A 25,596-nucleotide genomic window follows, 5' to 3' on the forward strand; every position below is an offset into this window, starting at 1 on the left:
ACCGGTGTTCTTTGGTGGTTGTGATTCATTCAATTAACCGCATCTCAGAAACGGTCGACATGAGACTGTACAAGACTACACTTCACTTACACTCGTACATATCCTTATTCATCCTCTGAAGAATTATCTAAACGGTAGTTACCGGAGGCTAAACAGGAAAAAGAAAGAAAGAAAGAAAGGACAGGGAGAACGAATCCGTCACAGGTCGCTGCACGCATGGAATATTTTGTACAGTGTCTGATTTAGGTGCGATTAGATGAGTTTCCTCCGATCGGTATATCACATAATTTCTCTCCGGGCGTGGTGCCTTTCGGACGGGTTTGGCAAGGTATCGTTTGGTGTATTCGAGCGAATGCCCGGATTGTGGGGCTACTGATACAGCGGACCGCATCCTCTATGTCTGTCCCCGATATAAGGTCGAACGTTCACGAGCCGTTAGGGAACTTGAGAGAATACAATACTTTCTGGATCTCCGTATTAATCGGATGATCCGCTAGGAGAGGTCTACAGCGGTTGGTTTTCTTCTCGACCTTTCGGCGTGTAGGTCGGCTGAGGGAAATTAATCGAGGTATTTGATCACGGTAGGATTCCGGGTGGCTAGGGTTCCGGCCTAGGCGTTGGATTGGTTGGAGGCAGGCGCACTGGCATGTTGCCACCCTAATATCGATATCGTTTGCTACTCGATTTGGGGCTCCCGCTGGCGGGGATGGCCGCGCTGCCGGGGTATGGTAGCCCGTGCGACCAGGGCGTGTCTTCGTTCCGCCGGTGGCGATCCCTGATTGTGATTTGGTATGCCGCGCGAGACTTCACGATGTGACCGAGTGGGAGTGCGGGGTTTTTCCCTGGCTCCTGCGCGGACCGGAATGAGGTTACGTTGCCCTTATTAGGTGACCGAATCTGCTCGACTTATCGGTTGTAGGTCTGAATTTCTACGTTGCGTACAACGTAATTTTAATCGGTACCGGTGTAGCGCTTATTTGACTTACGACTCGTTCGTTTTCTGAGGCACTCGGTTTCGAACGGTGTTGTCAAATTTAGACTAGGCGCGGGGTCCGCGGTTTCGGTCAGTTAGTTTGTGGTAATCGTGTTAGATTGTTTGTGAAGATGTACGTTTGAGGCCTACCTGAAGGCAAAATTTGATTCGTATTTTACCGATGCAAATGTCTGCCGAGGCCTGGCTGATTTGTCGTGAAATATAATCAGTTAGAGGGTCTAACGACGATCTCCGGTAAAACCCCTAGGGGGTTGGGATGTCATTTGAAGTAGACGATATTTTTTGCTTGGAATTTTTTTGTTTTTCTTTTGAAGAGCTTCGTAACCTTTTTAATTTTTGTTTGTTTTTCATGTCGATTTTAATTAGCGGTATTTATCAGCATATTATCGAGACTCTGATCGTTTGATTAAAAGTATCTTTCCGTAAGTTTACAGTGAAAACCTTTGTATGTTTTTAATGAAGTACATTTTTTTTTTATCGGAAAGCTTAAGAAGAAGCCCGACCTAAAATAACAGGTTAAGGAATAACTGCCGCGGAAGAAGAAGATCGATAAGGGAATAAGGTCGGTTAGTAATAAACGGGACTATGTATCCGCAAAAAAAGACCAAGAAATGAGTTGTAAGTTGGCTCACCGTAGGCAGCGGACCTACAATCATAATCCTCGGGAGATCGGGTAGCCTTTTTAAACCCGTGACGGTTTCGGTATATTATCGATCGACTGTTTTGCGTAAACGTATTTAAATATATGAAAAAGCAAATAGCGTTCCCTTCAAATATCAAAAAGGTACGTGAGGCGAGGCTCAGTTTGAAATTCCTCGCTTAGACGTTTGAAACATTAAAGGGTTAATATTGTTAACGCGAGGATTAAGATATAACTTTTTTGTACGTTTTATTAAAGAGAATTCTCATGAATTTTATATAAAGAAACCGACTAAAATAAATACGCATTTCGATTTTAAGCTATCGTCATCGACTGAAGTCGGAGTAGTAAAAGTAGATATACATACAAAAACAAGTCGTAATTTAAAAAATACTTTTGAAATATACAAACATTTATTGACGAGTAATTATTCAATAGTAAAGCGAGCGGTTAGTTTATGTTCTGTCCCGTATAAACTCCCGATTGGACTGTCCATCCCTTACTATTCAGACTCCCTTTACGTAAAGAAGAATTCCTTGGAATTTTATCTTTAAGGAGACCTATAAAATTTACCGTCACATACATAATATCTCTTTTTCTTTAAAGAAAAATTAATAATATATTTGAAAAGGATTTAATTAATCGATTTTTTTACGATGTTTGTTTTTCGTCGGCCTGATTGTTTGCATCCGTAATGAAATTATAATTTTATTATTTTTTTTATGATTTCGGGTGTAAAAAATAATCGTTACAATATAAAAGGATATTTTATAATAACAATAATATTAAATGTGAAATAACGATTTACCCACCTCGTATCCAAACGGATTGCCTAATATCGGATGATGTACTAACGTTACAAAAAATAGAGGTCCCCAAAACAGTACGTATGCTGCGGTTATTACGAGGAACATTTTCACCCTTTGTACTCCTTCTCTTTCCATCCTTCGTAAATAATTTCTCATTCTACGGTGTTCTTCTACTGCACCTAAACCCGCCTGCAACAAAAACATAAAACAGAGAAATACGTAAAAACACTTCCAAATGTATTTTAATACTTAATATAATGTAGCTTTTGCGACCGTCTTATAATGCCGCGGAGTAATTACTACAAATCCGATAATTATTTATATAATCGGATTTAAATGCGCTTTTTAAAATGCAGTTGCAATAATGATCCGTATTGACGGCTACATCGTATCGTTTTATTTTCTTGTTTTTTTTTTTGGTCTCTTTCAAAGGGAGCATTTTTGGTAAAAAGTATTTTTTCCCTCCGTAATTTTTAAAATTTTCTACAAGTACAAAGGAATGAACGGAAAAATTTTTCTCCGTCGCACGATATAATTCAGTAGCGGATTTAAATTTTACCGGCATTAAAATTTTATATCGTTATTATAAGTTCGTCACAGTTACTTCACGCGTAAAATTTTTGTTTTATTACTATTTACTGCTGCAGTTGCTCATTATAACGCGATTTTATGTTTTGTTGAAAACCGAATAATTAGTTCTTAAATGATGAATTGAAATAAGTACCGATAAATCTGTCTACCATTATACATACGACTTTACGTAACAGTCCGACTTTAATATTATCAATTTTTCTCATTAAAAAAAAAGTTAAATATTTCGAAGTATAAATTTTAGATTTTAGATACGGGAGGATCTGAGAAAAAATATATCAAAATTAAACGTGGAAAAATGTACTCGAAATAATATTTAATAAACTTTTACGGCTACCGGGAATAAAATTACCGTTTCTTAAAATGAGCTCCTTGTTTATAAACATTCTGAAGCCGATATGGACTAGCGAATATCTCTGCGGAGGACGATACGTAAAGATTTCAAATGTCTTATTATATTTTATATTAAAAAAGGATAAATTTTTTCTGAAAAAAAAAATGCTTGTAGAACCTTTTTTTTTAGGACAATGTTTTAGGATGATTATTATATCGTTCAGAAATCTTATCTTAAGTATATATTTTTCAGAAATTAATTGTTTTTCTAGACTTACCGGAAAAATACCTAATTCCTAACCGATATTTAACGGTATCGAATCGGGATACTTTTTTAATCTAATTTTTAAAGTTGCAACTTTTTTCTTTATCAAAATTTAAAAGCCGTAATTTTGTGCAAACTTTCTCAAAGAACGTCTCTGAGAATTTATAATATTAAATAAATATTCCTGCATCATTCTCGTTGTGGTTTATTTTCGGCTATGTCACTGTTAGTTAAAATGTCAAGATATAAAGTCGTTTGTAAATTTTCTTTTACTTCTGGAATCTTAAAAAAAAAAAAAAAATTAATACAAAGAATTCTTTCAACGTATATGACCGATTTATAATAAAACGTGTTGCATAAATGATGCGACCTAAGAAATGATAAAAAATACTGCTTCAGAACTTATAAAAACAATTTCATCCTTAGAACGCTCCTACATTTTCTGGTTTTAGGAAATGTACTGTGGAATACAATTTCTTATCCCGTTGTATTTTTTCGTGCGACGGGCTTTATTTATCTGTCGAAAAAAAATTGAAATCCATTAATATATATATAATTGCTCACGGTTATATTACAATTTTATAGAATATTACAACCGTCAGTTTAAAAAAAACTTTTTTCATCTCAAAATGATTAGCGCCTAATATTTCTTTAGACAACGTAAAAATCATTACGTTTCGAGAGAATCGCTTATCCTGGATTTTAACTAAATTTAACATTAAAATTTAATTATAACATCGTCATTTTAATTAGCATTCAAATTGTAAATACGAGTAAATTTTATTTTTGTTCTTTATCGTTACTGCCGTTGTCTTTGGTATTACTTATATTAAAGATTTACTTTCGATCTTTAAGGATTATTTTTAAATTTGAAGTTACGATGTAAAAAAAGATCTGATTTAGCGAAAATAACAGCCGTTACATTTGAATTATACTCTATTTTAACGGGATTCTGTATAACATTACATAATTCTACGATTCTACTATAATTGTATTTTAATCGTATGTAAATTTTATTACGTAATAAAAATAAATAGAACGTTTTTAAATGTCTGAAATAACTTTGTCGCATTCCGTAAACTTATTATTCAAAAGTACCTGGATTGTTGCTTGTTCAGTCGTTACTCGATACAGTAAGTTACGTGAACGGTGATCGACAAAGTTTAACGGTCGATAGAATTGTCTGAAATCTTTTTAAGGTTGTATAAGCTATTTTCGTAACAAGAAAACTTTTTGTCGTTTTAAAAAAGAAGAAAGGAAGTTATTGATTTTTAAAAGCTTCTAGTTTATACCGTTAGAAAGTTTATTTTTATACGTAAGTACATATTATTTGTTATAAAAATTAACTACCAGGTTTTTTAAAGTCGCGTTACGTCCGTTTTTTTTAATATATTCGTCGTTCTTAAAAAATATTTATAATTTTTTTTTTGTCGTAGTTTTGTAACGTTTATCTATATCTAATACGTTTAAAGTAATTTACAGATGTACAACTCGCCTCTTTTATTCATTCTGGATTTTGTGTATTATTGATAAGATATCTTTCTTTAATCTATCGATATCGGTTTTTTTTCCAAGGGGAAGAAAAATTAATTCGTTAGATAAGTCGTTAATTAAAAGAGGAAAATACCGTACGCGCTTTGTATTCTCTCCAATAGCGTAGGGGAAAGCAGGTCTTAGTGAAGAAATAATCAAAATAAGAGCGATCGAGTGTCTTCCTCGGTAATTTAATGAAAACGGATTTAGAATAAAAAGATTTTACCGGTGTTAATATTTAACGATCGTTAAAATAATATGATGCGTTGTTTCTGTCCGATCACGAATATAGTTTTCTGATTTCCTCTACTGAAATTGATTTACCGTATTTATTCGACTAGCTCCCGCCCCGGATAAGCCTTGAACCACGACTTCCCGGACCGAAAATCTAAAAAAAAAACCAGTATATACCGGTATTTTAAAGTGCAACAGATATGATTAAAAAATACGTAATTTTTAAAACTTTTCCTTGCTAATTCCGTGGAAATACCTTCCCAAGCGTCTTTTATCCAAACACAAATCCGGTTAAAATCTGGGCGTCTGATTCTTCCTGTAGGCGTGAGAAAGAAATTTTCATCAGCCTCATTCGTCACCTGATTCGATCTAAAATTAAGGTTTCGTCCATCCAACCTGATTCCTGTGCTCTGATAATAACTCCATTTACCTGTACGGTAGGAAGAGTTTTTCTTTTAAAAACAATGTACGAGGTAATTTTGTTCCCCTTTTCTTGCAAAAAATTGTGTTATCCATCCACGGCTTGCTTTAAAACCAACTTTATTCAAAGATTTAGCGATTAGCGATTGAGCATACGATTGACACATTTCTCTCCTGACAGCATAACCGCATTTCCTTTTTTCCATGTATTTTGGTTTTAAGCAACGAAAAGTCCTTTTATTACCAGCGCCTTTCACCAGAACTTGTTTCTTCTTACGCCAGTCTCGAATGCGGCTTTCATCTACGTCAAATTTTCTTCCTGCCGCCCGATTTCCAATTTTTTCAGTCTCTTCTATAACGCAGAGTTTTTCATTTACCGTATAAGATGGTAGACGCTGTCCTTTTGTACCCATTTTAATACCGTAATTAAAATAAATCACCGTATTAAACTTTACAAGGTAAACTAAACAGATAAAATGCACATAACCGTCCACATATACAAACAGTTCAACGACTATGGCGAATAAACAAGACGACGATAGGTAACAACTGATACTGTAACTGTAGTATTATTAGAACCGGATGCAGCCTATACAAAATGAATCGGTTTTAATAAAAATATCGTAACTTCGTTCCTATCGATAATAAGAACAGGATGTTAATAATTAAGGATGTATTCTGTATAAGCGGCATCCGGTATTGATAACCGAAATTCTAATATATATTTATGCGATTGAATTTAGATACTTCTAAGAAAACGTTACTATACATAAATTATCCTGGCTAAAGGCTATATTTCAAGTAAGCCCCGCACCCTAATTTTTTCTCTCCAATTCCAAGAAAAAAAGTGCGGGGCTACTCGAATAAATTCGGTAATTTGATACGGGTCTTACGTTTCGTATTAAGATAATATATTAAGGTAAATCGATTAATGGAAGTTTATAACCTTTTAAAATTACCGAATGCGATTCATTCTAACATTCACTTTTTTTCAACGGTAAATAAATTCGTATGCCCTCTGAAAGATAAATGGATTAAGTAATTCGTAATGTTCGCATGGCATTTCTTTTCAGACTACACCGTATTGAAGAAAGAAAGATAAATTTTCGTTTCGATCAAACATTTTTTGAATTTCTTAATTAAAAGTTGTAAAACAGCAATAATTAATAATTAAATAAATTATACTAGTACGCGTTATCGTTTAAAAGTACGAGTGAAGTTCTTTGAGCTAAAAGTAGATAGCGGCAGCAAATTATTACGACGTCATCACTCTTTGATGTCAAACCGTTTTTGTTTGCTTGTTAATATTTTTCTAATACCTTCCTTATTAACGAAAATAAATAAATTTATATTTTTATTACGTTCAATAGTTTATTATTATTTTAATATTTTTAATAAACATTAATTTGCGTTACTAAATTATGTTTTTATCGTGATTAAGGTTTAAATTATATTTTTTTTTACCGATCGATAACACACTATTATTTCACACTATTGTTTCTAAGATTGAAATTTTGTGTAGTCAGTTTAGGCCGGTCATAGATGTTAGAGAAACATTTTATATTTAAAGCAGTTACGATTAAAAATGTCGATATAGAAATGATTTTTGTACTTTTCTCCGCTCTATTTGATTTGTGATCTAATTATATACTTCTATAACGCTTCTTAAGGAACGTTTTCGATTAAAATTACTAAGAGTTATAAATATTGCATTACGTTTGTAACTGAAATTTTTACGTATTTTACAGACTCTTTTTAAGTATTCTTTACGTTTTAGGTTTTTTACATTACGAAATGTAAAATGAATTATTTTAATTAATTTTTCTCGTCGTTCGGCAAACATTTTACAATTTTCTATCGGAAACAGACCTAGACGCAGTAGTATACACAGACGGGTCGAAGCAGAACCGTACCGTAGCATGCTCTTTTGTTGTAAACGACAGAACTTATGCGTTCGGTTTACTTGGTATTACAAGCGTGTACAATGCAGAACTGTACGCCGTCAAACGGCCTTGAATATCATTAGATCAAAATATCGTTTCATCCTTATCTGTAGCGATTCGTATAGTAATCTCCAGGCTTTAGAGGATTTGTATTCCAGACGTCCTATCGTCACCGAAACGCATAATACGATCGCTAAATTAAATCGTCACAACGCACAGTTGAATTTCTACCGGACCCTAGCCTGGGTAACGAACCTGCGGATTCTGCCGCTAAAGGTGCACATAGCCGACCGTCTTCCTCCTCTCGAGTAACGATTACCGATTTCATCGATTCCATTATACGTAGATTTCGAAGAAGACGGCGATACGACCGGACTGCTACAGCGGATAATAAACTCCGACACGTAAAAGACACCGTCTTACCGAGGGACTCTTCATGCCGAGAGGAAGCGGTCCTCTGTCGATTGCGACTAGGACATGCCGAAGCTACTCACGGATACCTGATGTCAGCGGAGAGCGCACCACTGTGCGTCCGATGCGAATGCCGCTTGACTGTGCAGCACATCCTTCCGGACTGCATGTACCATGCCGCCGTACGTTTCAAATTTAATTCCAAGAGATATACGGCGCGTTATAGGAAATGACAAGAACGTACTATACCGGGTATTGTTACGTCTAAGAAGAAATAATATACTTACTAATATTCAACCCGTCAAAATTTTGGTATTTCACGTTATTATTTCGCTTTTCATGTATTATCCTAATCGTTGCGTTTCTTTAGCGTTTCAGTTTTATTCGCAGTCGTATTCGTTTTAGTTTTCATCATAGTTTTTAACCGTATTTTGCTAATATTTTAATATCCTAGAAGAACCCCCTTGTAATTATTTTAACCCCGGCGATGATAACGCGAAAGCGTTTTTCGCAAAAAAAAAAAAAACTAATAAACTCTATAAGAAAAATATTCGTTAATTATTCCACGTCATAAAGGAAAAAAATACATAGGTATCGAAATTCAAAATAATGTATTCTCACGGTTTAGTTCAACATGGAGAGTTAAGTATTACATAAATCTAAAAAATAACGACCGGGAGTACGTTATTGTGTGAGGTTCATCTTACAGAATGATGCAGGCATATATTTAAAATAAACAAACCCTCGTTAGTTTTTATTTGTAAATTTTATACTCTGTACATAATTTATTTTGATTAATGAATCGGTATCACGTTCAATTTTTTTTATATATACCGAACGTATTTATATTTCATTAATTTTTAGTAAAAAAGAAAGTTGTTTTACCATCTTAATCGTTATATTTTTATTATATAAAAATATAATTTGCAATTACCTTTACCAAGAAAATGATTAAAACACACACACACACACACACACACACACACACACACACACACACACACACACACACACACACACATATATATATATATATATATATATATATATATATATATATATATATATATATATATATATATATATATATATGAATAATCTAAACTATCCCTATGTTATTTAGAAAATAAAAATATTCGACTATACGTTGTCCTTGGAAAGAAAAGTTTTTCGTTAAATTTTTTCAGTATTTATTCCACCGTATTTAAATTACGGGAAAAAAGAAAAATTATTTTTTTGTAGCTTTGTAAATTTTAATTTTAAAATTGCGATTTATTACGATAAAATGAAGTTATAAAAGTGAAGTGTTGAGTATTTATTTTTATAATTTTCACGGAAAAAATAAAATAACGTTAATTTTCAACATTTGCTTGAAATGATAAGCATCGCTGTAACAAAATCTAACTTAATCTAATACATAAAGCGAGATCTAGGTTAAAAGAAATAGATGAAAGTCTAGGAAGAAAGGCATTAGCAAATTAGTGAGCAGACAAGAAAAAGAGACGACCGCGTCAGTTGAAAAGGTCGGCAGAGGCTCTATATATATATATATATATATATATATATATATATATATATAAAGAGTGGAAGGGCTTGACATTGCAAGGTAAAAGAGCAGTATGATAAAAAAGAAGACTTAACCGATCCGTTTTCATTCTTTCTAGTGTACTTCGTCGTGTGAAGTGCGGTTATTACGCCATATTTTTATCTATCAGGTAATTTTGTTCTACATCAGAAAGTTTTCGTATAACTTTTTTTTTATTTAACCGTCTTCATCCGATACGATTTATTTTCAAGTTTAATTATTTCTTTATTGAACGCGTTTACAAATTCAATTTAATTCTTCCGATGTACCCGTTTTATTCCGATCTCTTTAAAAATAGAGATCTTGTTACCCGCGACAAAAGCGATAAATAATTTATTTTTAATTTCGATAAAAATTAATATTACTTTGAGTAAATTAATAAAATCTATCTTATTTTTCATTAGCGTCGACGCGATCGATATTATCTATAATCAACGCCGACGAATAAATACGAAGACAAATTTTATAACGTATCCAAACATTTTTATTTTTTATTTTGGACGAATTATTCACCGTATAAGCTCGAAGCTTGTGCGTAGAAATTTGAAATTGAAATTTTGTAGCGTATGTAAATTCGGTGAAATAAAATCTTACCGTTTGGCGGTAGCATTGTACGAGCGCCAGATTATTATTAGGATTTCTGCGTTTTAGGTAAAAAGAGTTCACCGTCGCTTTCTCTGAGAATAATGATGTTAATTATTTTATGAATAGGCCTGCTGTCGATAATATAATGAAGCATGTACATATTTTACGGGTAGACCGAATCGCGTTTCCGTTTCGGTGAATTCGGGACTTCGAACCTTAGATTTTTTTCATTATTATTGACTATGAATGCTTGTTTTTCTATGTAATTATTGTGGCTTTTTGGTGACCGATTTGTTTTATTGCGATTTTTTAAATTGATTTTAATATTATTACTTATGTGGACATTATATATTCAGTTAGATTTATTACATGTAAATTTTTTATTTGTTTTATTCTTTTATTTTATTTTTTTTTATTTGTGTACACTGTATTCAGGGTAAGATTTACCGTGTTGTAACAGACTCCAATTTTATGAGTAATTTCTGATGAGTCCTGTGCTAAATAAAATACCATAGCGTATATGTATCCATATATATAATTTGCTACAGTAAATATGTTAGTAATATTCCGATCTCCGCGGTAGCGTCTCGGCCTTTTATCTGGAGGTTTCGGAATGCCGGTCAGGCGTAGCATTTTCATACGCTATCAAATTTCCATTTTCATATTCCCAGTCAGAAGTTTCGTGCTCATGCGGTGAATTAAGTTAAAAAAAAAAGACAAAATGAAACTATAATTAACGAGTTGAGTCGTCAAAAATGACGATTCATTGCATAAAAATACACGACTACAATCGTACGCTACGCATATCCAAGATTATTTCTTACATTATAAGATAATAATTACGTACGGAGCTGGTAAAAATGTGGGACCGACACCTTCTGTGCTCAACTACCTGCCGTTTAATATTGATGGTCCAGCGGGTCGGTGCCCAACGTCCATTTGCCGTGAAAGCATTTTACAAGAACGGCGACAGTGTGACCGCTTCTAACCGGGAATTCAGAAGTAATTACAATTTAGGAAGTCACCTATTATATATGATTTTAGAAATTGCATTTTTTTGCGTCGGGATACTTAATGGCGCTTCATGTAATGTAATTTACTTTCTGTTTTCGACAGTAAAACTTGTAAATTCATTTTTTTTTTACTTTCGTGAGAGTTTCCTTGGGCCACAGTGTACGATAAAAGCTTGATGTATTTCGACTGTACGGTCGTTATAATAATCATAGCATTCGTTTAAGTGAATCGCTAGTATGTGTTTTCTTTTAATATAGAAATCTGTTATTTTAAATTTGCAAATATCTTCTGACGTTCTATTTATTCGATTCTGCGTTTAGGTACAATGCTTTTTATTTTACGGTAAATTATTTACATCGTAATGCGTAAACAGAAATATAAATTATTCAGCGGTCGATGACGATTTACAGATTACATTTATAAATATGTATAACCCGCGCTTATAATTTATCCGTTTGAAATAACGTAGTTATTTCAAAAGCATAATGTGAAAAATCGCATTTTTCACATTGGTCAGTTTATTACTAAACTGAACGTCCTGCATCTTGTAGTAAACTATCCGATACGTATCTCTTTTAGGATGGATAATTTAAGCATTATCATTTTTACGCATATGACTATTTTCTGGCATTAATGTACGACTAACGAATAAATTATTCGATAGTCTACACCAGTGATTTCCAAACTGTGCGCCTCTTCCCGACATCTTGTAAAAGCTTCATAATTAATTGAACCAAGACATTTTTAATTATTAATTTAATGTTAATAAAGTAAAAAAAAAATACTGAGGATACACGAGTTTTATTTTTTTTTATCTTTTACTTACGATCAGTCGTACTTTTACTTAGGGTAGGGCGCCGCGATTCGGAAAAGTTTGGGAACCACACCGGTCTACACTATTACAAAAATCGCCTGAAAAGGGGGCGCAAACCTTCCTTATGTTATGATGATGATATAGATTTTATTAAAGAAAACATTTTTTTTTTACGTCCCTAGAATCTCACTGTTGTCGGCTAAAATGTGAATTTATGTACGCATTTAGATGTATAGTTTAACGTAAAATCGATTTATAGTACGAACGCAAATAAATGTAAGGAAAAAGGGAGAAAGAGTTTGTCGTTTGAAAGTTACCGTAATGGTTTTAGAACTTAAACTGAAGTTTCCTAAGCCTAAATGCAAAACGCGCTTAAAATTCAACGAGAGCGACGAGTCTGAAAAAAAACGAAAACACAATCCTACGACAAATCGTAGGGATGAAGACAAGGCAGCGGCAGCAGAAACAAATAGCGATATTCTGGCATTCAATTTTGACCTTCAGGGTGTCTTGAACGCACCAAAACTGCTACCCGGCCATTCTTTTATGTTCAAAAGGTGGCAATTTAATTTAGCAAACGCGGTCGTCCACCGTTGCACTCGGGATGAAACTGAAGGCAATCGAGGCAGTGAGGAAACCTCTTCATGCGTTTTCAAATATATTATGTCGAAACCTGATATTGTCCGCGTCAGAATGACGTCCGACAGTTGTGGTGGTCAACATAAGAATTATAATTTTAGTGCGGTGTGTTTACGTGCTTTAAACACCCGTAAAAATCTTCAATTTATAGATCGTATTTATTTTGAATCCGACACCGTCAAACGGAGTGCGACTCGGCCCCTCTAAAATAGATTTAAGATGAAAACACAGAAGATCGGGTACAGATAAAGAGATTGGCTCGAGCCAAGCCTCGTCCGTTTGGTGTTACCAAATTAAAAAGTGAAGAAGGGTAAAAAAATAACTTTCTAAGAAAACAGAGGATGAAGCAACCTCTCAATCTGAAGCTCGATTTACGTTTGACGATTGTCTTTGGTTTCGGTTCAGAAAATCAGTTCAGAATAAAATTTTCATAAAAACAAGTTACGATTAAGCCGAATTCAAAACTCTAATTTTGAAACCTAAAAGACGATGACAAACTTAAAAGACGACAAAATCAACCCTGTTGTGGCATACAAAAATAGGCTTGCTATTTCTGTTCCAAAAACAGAAAGATTTGTTGCGCCTACGCGAATGATATTTAATTTACGGATCGTACCGCGAGTTTTACGAAACATTGTCGTCGTCGGAAGATAAAAAAGATAGACGAGAAACAAGAAAACAGGAAAAGAAAAAACCGTGGATTCTATAAAGAAATGTTATAATTGTCATTTTTAATCGTGCTGTTTTTTATATAGATTTTTATTTTTTTTTACCTATTTTTTAATAAATTTATCAATATTTACATAAACTAAAATAAAAAAGGAAAAATGGAAAATATTATGCGATACTTAAACTTTTGTCACAAACGGTAAAGTAGTACCTTATACGGTATCGGTATTTTAAAATAAAATGATGCCACTAATATTTTACTATTTCATTTTTTCTGTCGTATTTTTATAACTTTTTTTGGCTATTTTAGTGTCAGCCTTTACTTCTTATAATTATTATTGCGCTGTAATATTTCGAACCTTTATTTAAATTTTCATATTTTTTTTCAAATATTGTAGTAACTTATCGATACCTTGATAACTTCAAATAACGATTCCTCCAATTCTTTATCGATACTCCCCGCTAAACAGAATAAACTTAGCTGCCAAAATGCAGAAAAATTTGTTTACGAAGTAAATTTGGAATACGGTATATTCGATAGTTTACAATTTTCAATTTATATATGTTTACAATCGTCGCGTTAATGCGGAGTATCGAATTTTATTTCGATTTATTTTTACATCGTTAACGCCCGATTAAGGTAATTACGTGTATAATCTACAAAGAATGAGGAAAGGAATTAAACCTATCTTGAATAAAGCGAATAAAAATGCCGGGCGTATTTAAAACTTAACATTGAAACTTCTTATAATGAAATTATATAAATAAATTACGATACGTATTAGTATATTTATATACATGTGTACTTACCCTCGGTATTGTTCCGTTATTACCGGGGGCGGAAGCGCTTCCAGGCACCGCCCCCGGTCCGCCGGTTACGCTGACTAATGTCGTAACTAGACCGGCCACTCTGACCGCTTCGACGTTAGCTTTCGTCAGATCGCGATGCAGTTTATGTAAATGAAATAAAGTTAACAGTACGCATATTATGTTTATAAATATCCACAGTACGTTCAACACGTAATGTCGAAACGGTCCGTGAACTAACGGACAACTGGGCGCGTTGTGACTGCTTTCTGAATTGGCCGCCAGCGCGCCCGACAGAAACGTCGGTCCTAGGTTTATCGTTATGCTGGCGAACCAGATCATAAAGGTACCGAATAATACGCATTGCGGGGAATCCATTAATAACGGCGCCGATAAATCGTCTTCCTCTTCGTCGTCTTCGGGAAACACCGGCGAATCGTTTAATACTGTCGTTAACATATTTACCGTCGATACTGTAACTAATAGTAAAAATGCCGTCTCGACCAGCGAACATTTTTTAACCGGTTCACAACGTAATATACTAACGCCTAACGGAATTAATATCGCCGCTCTTGCGCAGTCTACCATCGCTTGATGAAATAATAGACCTTGTGACCATCTGTAACATAAATGAAAAAAGAAAAAAATATTAGTCGTACGATCGATTCGGATTTTTTATTATTATTAACATTCAAATACTACATATATATATTTGTATTAGGAACATCAAATTAGCTTGTAACCGCTTCGATCCGGATTAATCCCCTTTTGTGTAGATGAAAGTTAAGAACTCAAAATATCCAGAATTCTTTGCGCCGATTTTGTTTACATATCGTAAAACGCACACGATCACGAATGTGGACGGTGATGAAGGGACGATGTATTCTCAAAACGAACAAATTCAACCCGCATGTATATCCCGCAGACTTTACCTTAACGGATATCCATTCGGTAGTTCATCTTTTCAAAAAATCAAAATAATTTATCCCGGATGTTAGCACGGGAGGATCCAGCAACTGAATTTGAGGGGGGGGGGGCATCGGAATAAGCGGTCACATTTCCCTACTCCGTAATAATCGGATCGGGTATATAATATTTCATGCTCTTTTATCGGATACATACTATATTTTGAACTATTTTTAAACACGTTTTTTAATCGTTAAACGGATCTTTAGAATTGCTGTAAAAGAGGCAAAAAATGACGTTTCGGTAAAACCAAAAAAGCGCTTAAGTTTCTTCAATTTTATTTAGATTTCTAAAAATTAAGCTGTAAGTTGTTCGAAGTGACCTTAACGGGGACTCCAGAAGCTAATTTAACTTTAATCTCGGGTTGTTTAGTCCTAACAACTTTAATCGAACGATCAACATTATAAAATAATATAAGATGAAGATTTAAATTAGGTTGATTTTTATTTCAATTAATCCATTATAATCCGAAATTTTACACATTTTATTTCGTACGATAATTTATTTACAAAATAAATTCATCTCTATGATTACGCATCTTAGCATACCGATCGATAACGCGATCTATGTCAGTTTGCATGTCGTTATGAATACGCGTTAGAGCGAGTGACGTCAGTCTCTCTTAATTACCTATTCAATGATACGTTCACGTTAATTTCAGAGTTGCAATTAGCAACTTGTTATTTTGACAATACAGTATCGGTAAGCTGTTTCGGTTCTTTTCGACTGGGTTTTCAAAGTACAAGGCCTTTGGATTCTTTCGTCGAACGAGTAACACTTATTCGTTCGGTTACGATGATAAAATGCGTTCGGCTTGCGTCGGTAAAATTGATTTTATTTTGTTCTTACTTTTCTATAATCCTGTATAGATTTATTTCTGGTAGTTGGGAAACGAAAAATCTTGTTTAGATTCTTTGAAATACGATCGACGCCGAAGGTTCTTCATTTATTTATGAAAAACCGTTTGGAAAGTCGATGTGTTTCTAACCCGACTGTCATCTAACGCTTAGTAATTAATTATTCGTGGCTTGAGTCGACCGTATGTAATGTTCGGTACGGTTGGGAGAAAAGATCCGGGTTTTCATTTGCAATTTATCGATCTTATCTTTTTCGGTAAAAAAAAAAAAAATGAAACGTATAGAACGACTGGGATTAAACGTTAATTCTACTTTAAAATGTTAATTTTCACTCGTAATTAATTCGAGTATTAGTGTTTTCATTCCGATTCTTGATCGCTTTATATTTTCATTATGTTTTTTATTTACATAAAATATTAAGGGGGGCAAAATGAAATTCTTTTAAGTTTTTCAAGCTTAATTTAATTTTTTAATTTAATGTTACGGCATCTATTACCCCGATCGCGTGCCGCTTTACAACCTAAGAATTATTGGATAATATAATTTATATTCCTGAATAACATCTTTTAGCCGAGTTAATAGAGTTTTTAAAGCCAAGTACTCGAGTAATATATCGCACGACATTGTTTAATACAGTTTCATTATAATATGACCACGTACTATAAGCGGAGTAGATAATGATATCGTTAGGAGAAACGGACGAGTTATTTTTATGCGCTGTATAAAGGAAGGAAGTACAAGTTACATTTAGTGATATTACGTGAAATGTTTTTTTATGAAAGCGTTTCCGGTAAAATGTTATTTGCTTTTAAATGTGAAATAGAATTATTTTTGGGTACCTGTTTTTAAAGACTTCCTCGAACGTAGATCATATCAAGGTTAATATCGTTTTAACTGAAACCGATATTTTATTTTGCGTCTTAAATATGTATGTATTTTATTCGTTGAAAAAAAACCTTTTGAATTTTCTTTTTAGCGACAATTAAATAATTGCGATCGATGTCGAAGTCAGTAGACCTAAACGATCGTACGCGTGCGTGCGTGAAAGTGTTAGCGCGTAAACGAACAAGAATGGCTCGTTCAACGGAGTAACGCAGATGACGCGCGTCTTCTTCGTCTTCAAATTCACTGTCGTGATACCCATTTTTAGATCTTTTGTCTACATCTCTACCCGAATTTCCTCGTTCCGTCCGTACCGCTGACATCTGCGTTGTTTTCCACCCGGCGCCCGGATGTGAAATTTAAGTCGGCGATCTGTTTTCGTCTTTTACGTTTATTTTTGATCTTGCCGTATACAAGAAACAATTAACACCGCCTATTGTCTTTCAGTAACGTTTTCACCGTATTCTCTCCAAAACAAACCCAGACGCAGTAGTATACAGAGTCGGGTCGAAACAGAGGATACCGTTGGATGTGCGTTTATTCGTAATAGCAGAATCTATATTTTTGGTCTTCCTAGTACCCAATATTACAAGTGTATTTACTGCAAAACTGTACGCATTCAATAAGGCTTTGTTAATACCGTCATAAGGCTTAGATTAATACCGTCATATCCTTACTTGTAGCGACTCGTGTAGTGCACTCCAAGCTTTAGAAGATTTTTACCCGATCGCCGAGTTGAACCGTCGTAACATACTAGCGAGTTTCTGTGGATCCCTATCCGCGTAGGAATTTCGGGTAATGAACCCGCAGATTCCGCTGCTAAAGACGCATGTAGTCGACCTTCTTTCACCGACCTGTTACTACACGCGATTTTATCGATCGTATAAAAACACGCTCTTCGAACAAAGCGGCAAGGTGACTGGACTGCCGCAGTGGATGATAAACTCCGATATATTAAAAACACTGTGTTGCCATGCGACTAGTCTTTCAGAAAACCCGTCGAGAGGAAGCAGTCCTTTGTCGATCGCGGTTAGGCCATACCAGAGTTACACACGGTTACCTAATGTCAAAATTAAATGCACCAATATGCGTACGATGCAACTGCCGCTTGACCGTGCGCCACTTCTTTGTGGAGTGCATATTTTATGCGGCCTTGCGTCATAAATTTAAATCGCCCAGGAACATTCGTCAAATCCTGGCCAACGATAAAGAAGTTTTGGACCGGAGTAATTTACATACATTTAAAATTTTTATTTTCTTCCGTTATACGAGGAGCTTTTTGCACTCCTCTCGGAGTTCGTTAAATTTATTTTAGTTTTATTTACATTACAGTTTTTATTTATTTTTAATTTTTTTATCTGCGATAATAGTAATATTTACTTTTTGTAGTGATATTTTATCTGTGTTAGTAATTGTAAGTTTAGCTTTTTAATATCTTAGTTTTTAACCTAGGTTTAGTTTACGTTAATTTTTTTTAGTCTTCCCGTTATCCGAGTTGGGGCCCTTTACACCCTTATTGGGCTTTATTAAATAATTATTATTGTTATATTTTACGGTTTTAGTTTTACCCTTATTTTTAATTTTAGTTTTACGGTTGTGATAGTTGTAAGTTTTTGTTTAATTTTTTAGTTTTTAAGTAGTTCTAGTTTTTTTTTTAGCTTTTCTTCAAAAAAATTTATTCCGAGGGATGGTAATGCCTTCATCCATAACCCCTCCAAAAAAATAATGTTTTCGTCTCGTTAATCCTATTCGCACGGCCGAGCAGTACCGGTAGTTTCTTTTTTTCGTCTATTATCTTTTCTTACTTCCGCTCGCTTTTGTAAATTAACCGCTCCGACCGTTTTCCCCGTGTGGCGTCGTCGTACGACAAATTCTTTTCTAGAACGTTTTCTGCGTGCGCTATCCGATAATTTCGGTTTTATAAATCGAGTTAATTTTATAAATCAGAAATAATTTTGAAGTAATAATTGGTAAATAAATATATTTAAAAATTGTATTTAAAGTAGATAATCTATTTCGTTCATAAACACTATTTTTTTTTTTTTTTTTTTTTTTTTTACCTCCGGGACCACCGTTAGGTATTGCTTCAGAGGATGAGATGAATGAAAGAAGCGTGTGAAAATGGCATGCCTGACCGGGATTCGAACCCGGGACCTCCAGATGAAAGGCCAGACGCTACCACTCGCGCCTTGGAGGCCGGCAAACCGTTTAATTAGTTTTAACTCCGCGCAACCGAACGTCCGTTGTAATCGATCAATTCATTTATTGTAACTTTGTACTAATCTATTAAAATTTCTTCTTTTCTATATCGCACCTATTCGCATTCGCGCGAGAGAGTATTCATTATCATTAGAGAAGGCTTTTCTACCGACCGGTAGCGATCAAAATGATTCAGATATTTTTAAAACTACAGGTCGAAGAATATAACACTTAAGAAAAGGATTGTCGAGCGTAAAATAAGAAGTTACACCGGGTAAAATGAGGTTTTAATTATAAGAACAAAAATAAATTGCGCCTAACTTTCCTTTTAAAGCTAAATAAGCTTTTTTATTTCTTAATTTTTCTGAAAGTATATTTTTCTAGTAAAACATTTTAACGCTTTGCGTCCTTATTTCACGATACGGCACGATTATTGTGTTTTCGTATGTAATAGAGATTTTCTGTGCGGCACTCGTCGTCGTTTAATTTCATAATCTTTATCTCTTATACGAAACTGAAGAAAATAATTAGCTTTGAGAATTCGTATTTTGTTTATCCGACTATCACGATAAAAGAGTTAAACATATTTTAACGAAATCCGCAGGTATCAGATAAACCGTTAGGATGAACCGAACCAGAAAAATAAAACCTGTGACTATATAAAACATAATCGGTAGGTAACAGATGCAAAAGAAAAAGTTTTTTTTTTTCAATTTAAACCGGTTTTCTTTGTTTATTTGTTGAAAAGTGTTTTATTAATTATATTTATTGAATGTCTACTATGAAAACGATTTCAGGGAAAATTTACTCCGTGATAATTTACCCTGAAAAATCAGTTTTTAAAAAAATCATAAAGTCGATTGTTATATTTATAAACGTTGTTTTTTCTTTATATTTATCTGTTTAAAAATTGTTGTCTCCAGGTTTATTTCTTTATACGTACTAAAGAAAGTTTTTATTTTTTTAATTAGATTTTATGACGATTGTTTTTTTAAATCGATATTCAAAAAATAATATATTATTCTGTTATGAAAATATGTTGTTTCGCTCCTATGTTGTTGCTGCTGATTACGTGCATGTTTGACGTATGAAGATAAATGACATAATATCTTGTTTTTTAATCGGTTCTGATAATTAAAATGCTATGATTTATTCATATTTGCTTCATTTCAAATTTATGAAACGTTTTATTTACTGTACATTTTACATGTTAATTTTATTATTATTATTATTATGCTTCTTTTTTTGTTTCGTGTTGTATTAAGTGGTATTGATCTTTCTCTCAACCTCTCTCTCTCTCTCTCTCTCTCTCTCTCTCTCTCTCTCTCTCTCTCTCTCTCTCTCTGTGTGTGTGTGTGTGTGTGTGTGTGTGTGTGTGTGTGTGTGTGTGTGTGTGTGTGTGTGTGTGTGTGTGTGTGTGTGTGTGTGTGTTCGTAGTTGTAGTAGTAGCGCGCGCGTGCCTTTTTTAATGGCTTTAGCAATTATTATTATTTTTTTTTACAGATATGTAGATTTATGTGCAACGTGTAACGCGTTAATGCATTCACTATTAGTTTCAATGAAATTGAATATTTTGTACGTTGAACCTGGATTTAAGTGTATAGTATATTTAAAATCCATTTTTTTGTCCATCCTTTTCTGTTCCCCTCTCACGCTTGTTTTATTTTTCATTGTATGTAATTTTTTTTTGATCGCATCCTGTAATATTATCCAGTATTATAATCCTGTCGATTAAAGAATATTTTTTTTTTTTTTTTACGTTTTATGAAAACGTATCGGATTGATTGATGGGGTTGTTCCTTAAACTATTTTTACGTTAAAGAATTTTAACGATTTAACGAGAAATTTGGCTTAAGAAAATAACTTAAAATTACATTAAATACGAGCGAGCTTCATTTATTAATATAAAATTTATATATAAAACATAAGTGAAAAAGACGAACGTACTAAACAGTCTCCAAGGATAACCGACGGATCAGCGGATGAATTTTGTTTATTTTCTTTTACCCTCCGATAATATTTTCAAAAATCAGTATTTATGGTCGTTAAAACGTTAGGAATTATGAAAATATCGATCGCCTTTACGAAGTATATAAACGTAAAGAAGACGATATATAGACCCGATAAATGAATCTATACGCAAAATCCATTCGCTAGGTTATAAGTTATTTACTTTATTAACGTATGTAGTAGTAATAGAATCGTACTACCGAAAGGATTAGTATTAATAAATATAAATGAAAAGTATGAAGGTTCAGATTCTAAAAGCGTGAATTTATAAATATCGTTTACCTCTAAAATATACCCGATCGTGTAAAGCTTTTCAAAACGGTTCGTTTCTCTATCGGAAGCGGCGTTACGCATTAAAAAAAGAAAATGCAATAGAAAGTTCGGCTGCAAAGAGATCGGACGTGTATCAGTGCCGCCAAACCGAAGGTAGACAGACCCTTCCGTATATAATAGGATGCGTTTTTAACCTACGCGTCCGGAGCCGAGCTGTTGTTCTTATGCTTACTCTTCTGATATTACGATTCCGATCGATTTACAGATCTTCCTTTATATCTCTGAACATATTCTTATATCTACTATTTTATAAATTACTGAATTAAACTCCTTCGATGCACGTCCTGTCATTTTTTTTAGTAATATTTGTTTTGTTTATTCTCCAAAGAGATGAATCACAGGTAGTACTATGGTCGTCCGGTTATTAAAGATTACCGAATCAGACAGATGCTTGTGTTCGCTGCGACCGCTAACTAACGATAAACCACATCCTTGTGGATTGATTGCGTGTGTTATGCCGCATCGCTTCGAATAAGAGCTAACATTCGAGATATTTTAAGAAACAGTCTGAGGATTTAGTCGAATATCTTGTTATTTCTTAAGGCCGTGCACGTGTATTCAACTATTTAATAATTATTAATTTTTTTTGTAATATTGTATTATGTTTTCTCCGGGCAATGATAACGCAAAGCGTTTTTCACCCTCCCCCCCCAAAATAAAGAAAAAAAAAGTGATTAAAGCGACGAATAGTAACGACGGAAAAACTTTTATAGAATAAATAGAAACCGTGTGACGTTCAAGTCGGCATTCCTGACGTCAAAATATCAGCCGTTCGAAAACAGTTTTCCATTATTATAATCTTTTTTGTTTATTTCAAAATACTTGCTCCGATTGAAACGTTTACCGTGCAAAAACAGCGTTTGCGAGATAGACTTTTATTTTTTGAAGGTATAAAATCGGCCGAAATTGTTCTCGCGAATACGAAAAATTACGGTAAAAAGTGTTTAACCGTGCAAAGTGTTTAATAATTTAAATCTGGCAAAAGAAGTAAGCGTCACCTATTTTCATCGTAGCGGAAGATTCTATTGACGCTTTGGAAAATCATATTAATAATAATAATATTCGCGAGGAAAAACGCATAAAAATTAAGGAAATGTCTGAAATTTGTACCCCTCGTATCGGCACTCCGTTCCGTTATCCGCGATAAGCTGAATTACGGTAAAACGTGTTCGAAGTGGGTTTCGTGACGGTCGACTCAAAATCAGGGACACCCGAATTCACATTTAAGCTGAATTTAAACGGCGTTTTTAGCGAAAGGTAAAACGGTTTTTTTAAAGATTAAATAAAGAGAAATCATAACGTTCTTGTAAGTTGGGTTTTAAATTTCTATACAGTAATTGTAAAAAATAACTTACGTAATCGATTATCTAATAAAAAATACTTATTTTTTAATTTATTTTTTCAGGTAAGGATTGATTACGCGCTTGCTACCTCGATTTACTAAAAAAAAAAATGAGGCTATAAGGTAAGCGATTATTATTAATTTTATTTATTTATTTCGTTTGAATGTAACGATTTCATTTTTTATTAAATGCGTAATTTTTTCTTAACGAATTCAGTCGTACCTCCCTGTCGCGCATTCATCAGAATAACGAGCGTCAATAAAATCTTAAACTATGAAATGTTATATGTTCCGATAATACGTATTACGTTGTAAGACAAAAAATAATCCAAAATCAAAGAACAGAAAACCCTGCATAAAATATAACGGTTAAATTTGTTAAAAGAAATCTATAATAAAAATCATCAGAGGGCGTTTGCCTCCTCCTCGTAACCGAAAATAATCGTCTAGTTGAAATTATTTAAAATCCAAACAAATTTGGATATTGGCCGTTTTTTACTGCAGTAATAAGCCCTCATCGCAAAGGTTTTCAACGATATGTCATAAGTAGTACTTATTTTCATCGGTTCCAGAGATATAGCCAAATGAAATTTTAATTAATGAAATATTTGGATTTATAATGGGAAGGTACATCGGTTCGAATCAAACTTCATCCCTTTTTTTTTTAGCTTTTTCTGTAATTTATTTTTTTTAACTTTTTTTTTTCAAATTAAATATATTGATTTATTAATAATTATTAACCCGTGATTGTAAAAAAATCTTTACAAATAAATAATAATTCAGTAATAACAATAAAAAAAGTAAAATATGAAGAAAATAAATCACAAGTTATTAGTGAAATAAAATTTTATGTAATTTTAAAAATATGTTTATGCAATTTAATAGGCATTAATTATTGCATATGTGTACGATTATACGTAATAGATTTGGTGAAACATCTGATTATTTAATATTAATTGAAAATTATAATTTAGAATCGTATTATTTTTGGATTTTCTAGTTTAATTCCTGTTTAATTTTATCCGCATTAAAGTTACCTACGGAGCGATTGAAAAATAGACCCTCACAGGAACAACATATACACTGAGGCATACATGCCCGATCCTTAATAAATTGCAAAAAATTCTTATCTTTTAGTTCATTACTCCTCTGATATTATCGGACAATATTAAATATTGTCGCATAATTACATATTACAATCGTATACCGATTGTAATAATGTTAATTGTATAAATAAAGCACGTGTGATTTATTGATAATTATTTACCTCTGATCGTAAAACATTTTTACGATAAATTAAAATTCATTAAGTAATTAATGAAATAAAATTTTAGGTACTTTTCAGTTTTTAAAAATGCGTATATGTAATTTAATAATTGTACAAGGAAGTCATGTTGTGTCCACATCAGATTTTTTAATTTCATTCGTAAAACGTTACGTCACGACTGTACTGTAGGTAGGTATTCGGTTTTAAGTTGCTCACCTGGTATTTGTTTTTCTTTTTTACGCCAATACATTTTGATAATATGCTTAGGCGACTTTTTTTTTTATTACTGTAAATTTTTTTTGTCGCTAGAACTTCTATTGTTCTACTGAAAAAAAAAAGATCGGTTATTAAAAAATAAATTGGAGATCTGTATTTATTATTTATAAAATTCATTATTTTTTTCTATAATGAAAATAGACGCTTGATGATTTAAAAAACACTGTTATTAAATGAAAATCATCTTGGTGTAAGTATAATACCTTGAGGATTAGTAGTACAAAAGAGGCGTAAAAATGTTTCTTTATTACGTACGACGAGTCGGAATATTAGTTCTTTTGGTGTTTTTCTACACGTATACTTGTGTAATAGGAGATGAAAGTTAATGAAAAAAATCTTTATTTGAAAGCCAGAATGAATTGAAAAAGTAAAGAAAGGAAGGAAATCTTATTAAATGCAGACTTTAAAAATTTGATCGTTTCTATTTTCTTATTCAACTCTACCGTATCATAAGATATTTGATGCTAAAAGAAAGAAGACAAAACATAAGAAAAGAACTTGTTCCTTTATACATTAGTATTTTCTTTTCTTTTTTCGGCTTTGTTCTTTCTTTCTTTTTCCGATTCCTATGCTGTGTTTCTACAAAGTAATAAGATCTACTCCTTTTGCACACATGCCACCGTCTGCCTCTTTATTTGATCGTAGCTTCTTCAATTTCTGCGGTCGCTATTTGGTCGTAGTACTTGACATTTTAAGAACATTTGTTATCGTGTTAATTTAAAAATTTAAAATTACATGTTGTTATTTCATTTATTTTATTCTCGTTCTCTTTATTTCTGTTTTTATTATCTCTTTTATTACGTAAATTTCGTTTTAAATTACCCGATTGTTTATTCTTCATAGCAAAACAAATGTTTTCCGCTGTTTTTTTCCTTTTCCTTTAAACACTAGATTTTTATGTTTTATATATATTTGTATGTCTAGTCGTCGATTGGAAGGCATTACTCGAGATAGTCTCGACTAATTTTAATGATTATGCCATGACGAATACTAATCTTAATCCTAATTAAAATTTTAGCTACGGCTTAATTACGATACAATTGTCCTCCATGTGGGTTTGAGGGTCCGCTCAAACGAGTGGCGGGAAGAATTTAGGCCCACGGTGTCTATTGCCGGTCCTAAAAGGCAACTAAACGCTAACTGTCCGTTGACCTTACCCCTCTTTCCTTTCTTTCCTT

At 33.2% G+C, this 25,596-nt stretch overlaps 2 protein-coding genes across 2 annotated transcripts in view; one reads left to right on the forward strand and one right to left on the reverse strand.

Annotated features, from left to right (window-relative positions):
- The window catches only part of LOC142331549 (midasin), a 640,891-nt gene that overhangs the window by 265,784 nt on the left and 349,511 nt on the right, over nucleotides 1–25,596 (forward strand). The window lies entirely within an intron of this gene.
- The window catches only part of LOC142331604 (uncharacterized), a 152,859-nt gene that overhangs the window by 94,656 nt on the left and 32,607 nt on the right, over nucleotides 1–25,596 (reverse strand). Inside the window, exons 2-3 of the mRNA XM_075377620.1 lie at nucleotides 14,290–14,905; nucleotides 2,447–2,632 (exon numbers count right to left, since the gene is read on the reverse strand). Coding sequence (XP_075233735.1) covers nucleotides 2,447–2,632; nucleotides 14,290–14,905 — 802 coding nt within the window. The remainder of the gene's footprint in view (nucleotides 1–2,446; nucleotides 2,633–14,289; nucleotides 14,906–25,596) is intronic.

This window comes from Lycorma delicatula, chromosome 10 (genome assembly GCF_047948215.1).
Source record: "Lycorma delicatula isolate Av1 chromosome 10, ASM4794821v1, whole genome shotgun sequence".
Classification (NCBI taxonomy): Eukaryota; Metazoa; Arthropoda; class Insecta; order Hemiptera; family Fulgoridae; genus Lycorma; species Lycorma delicatula.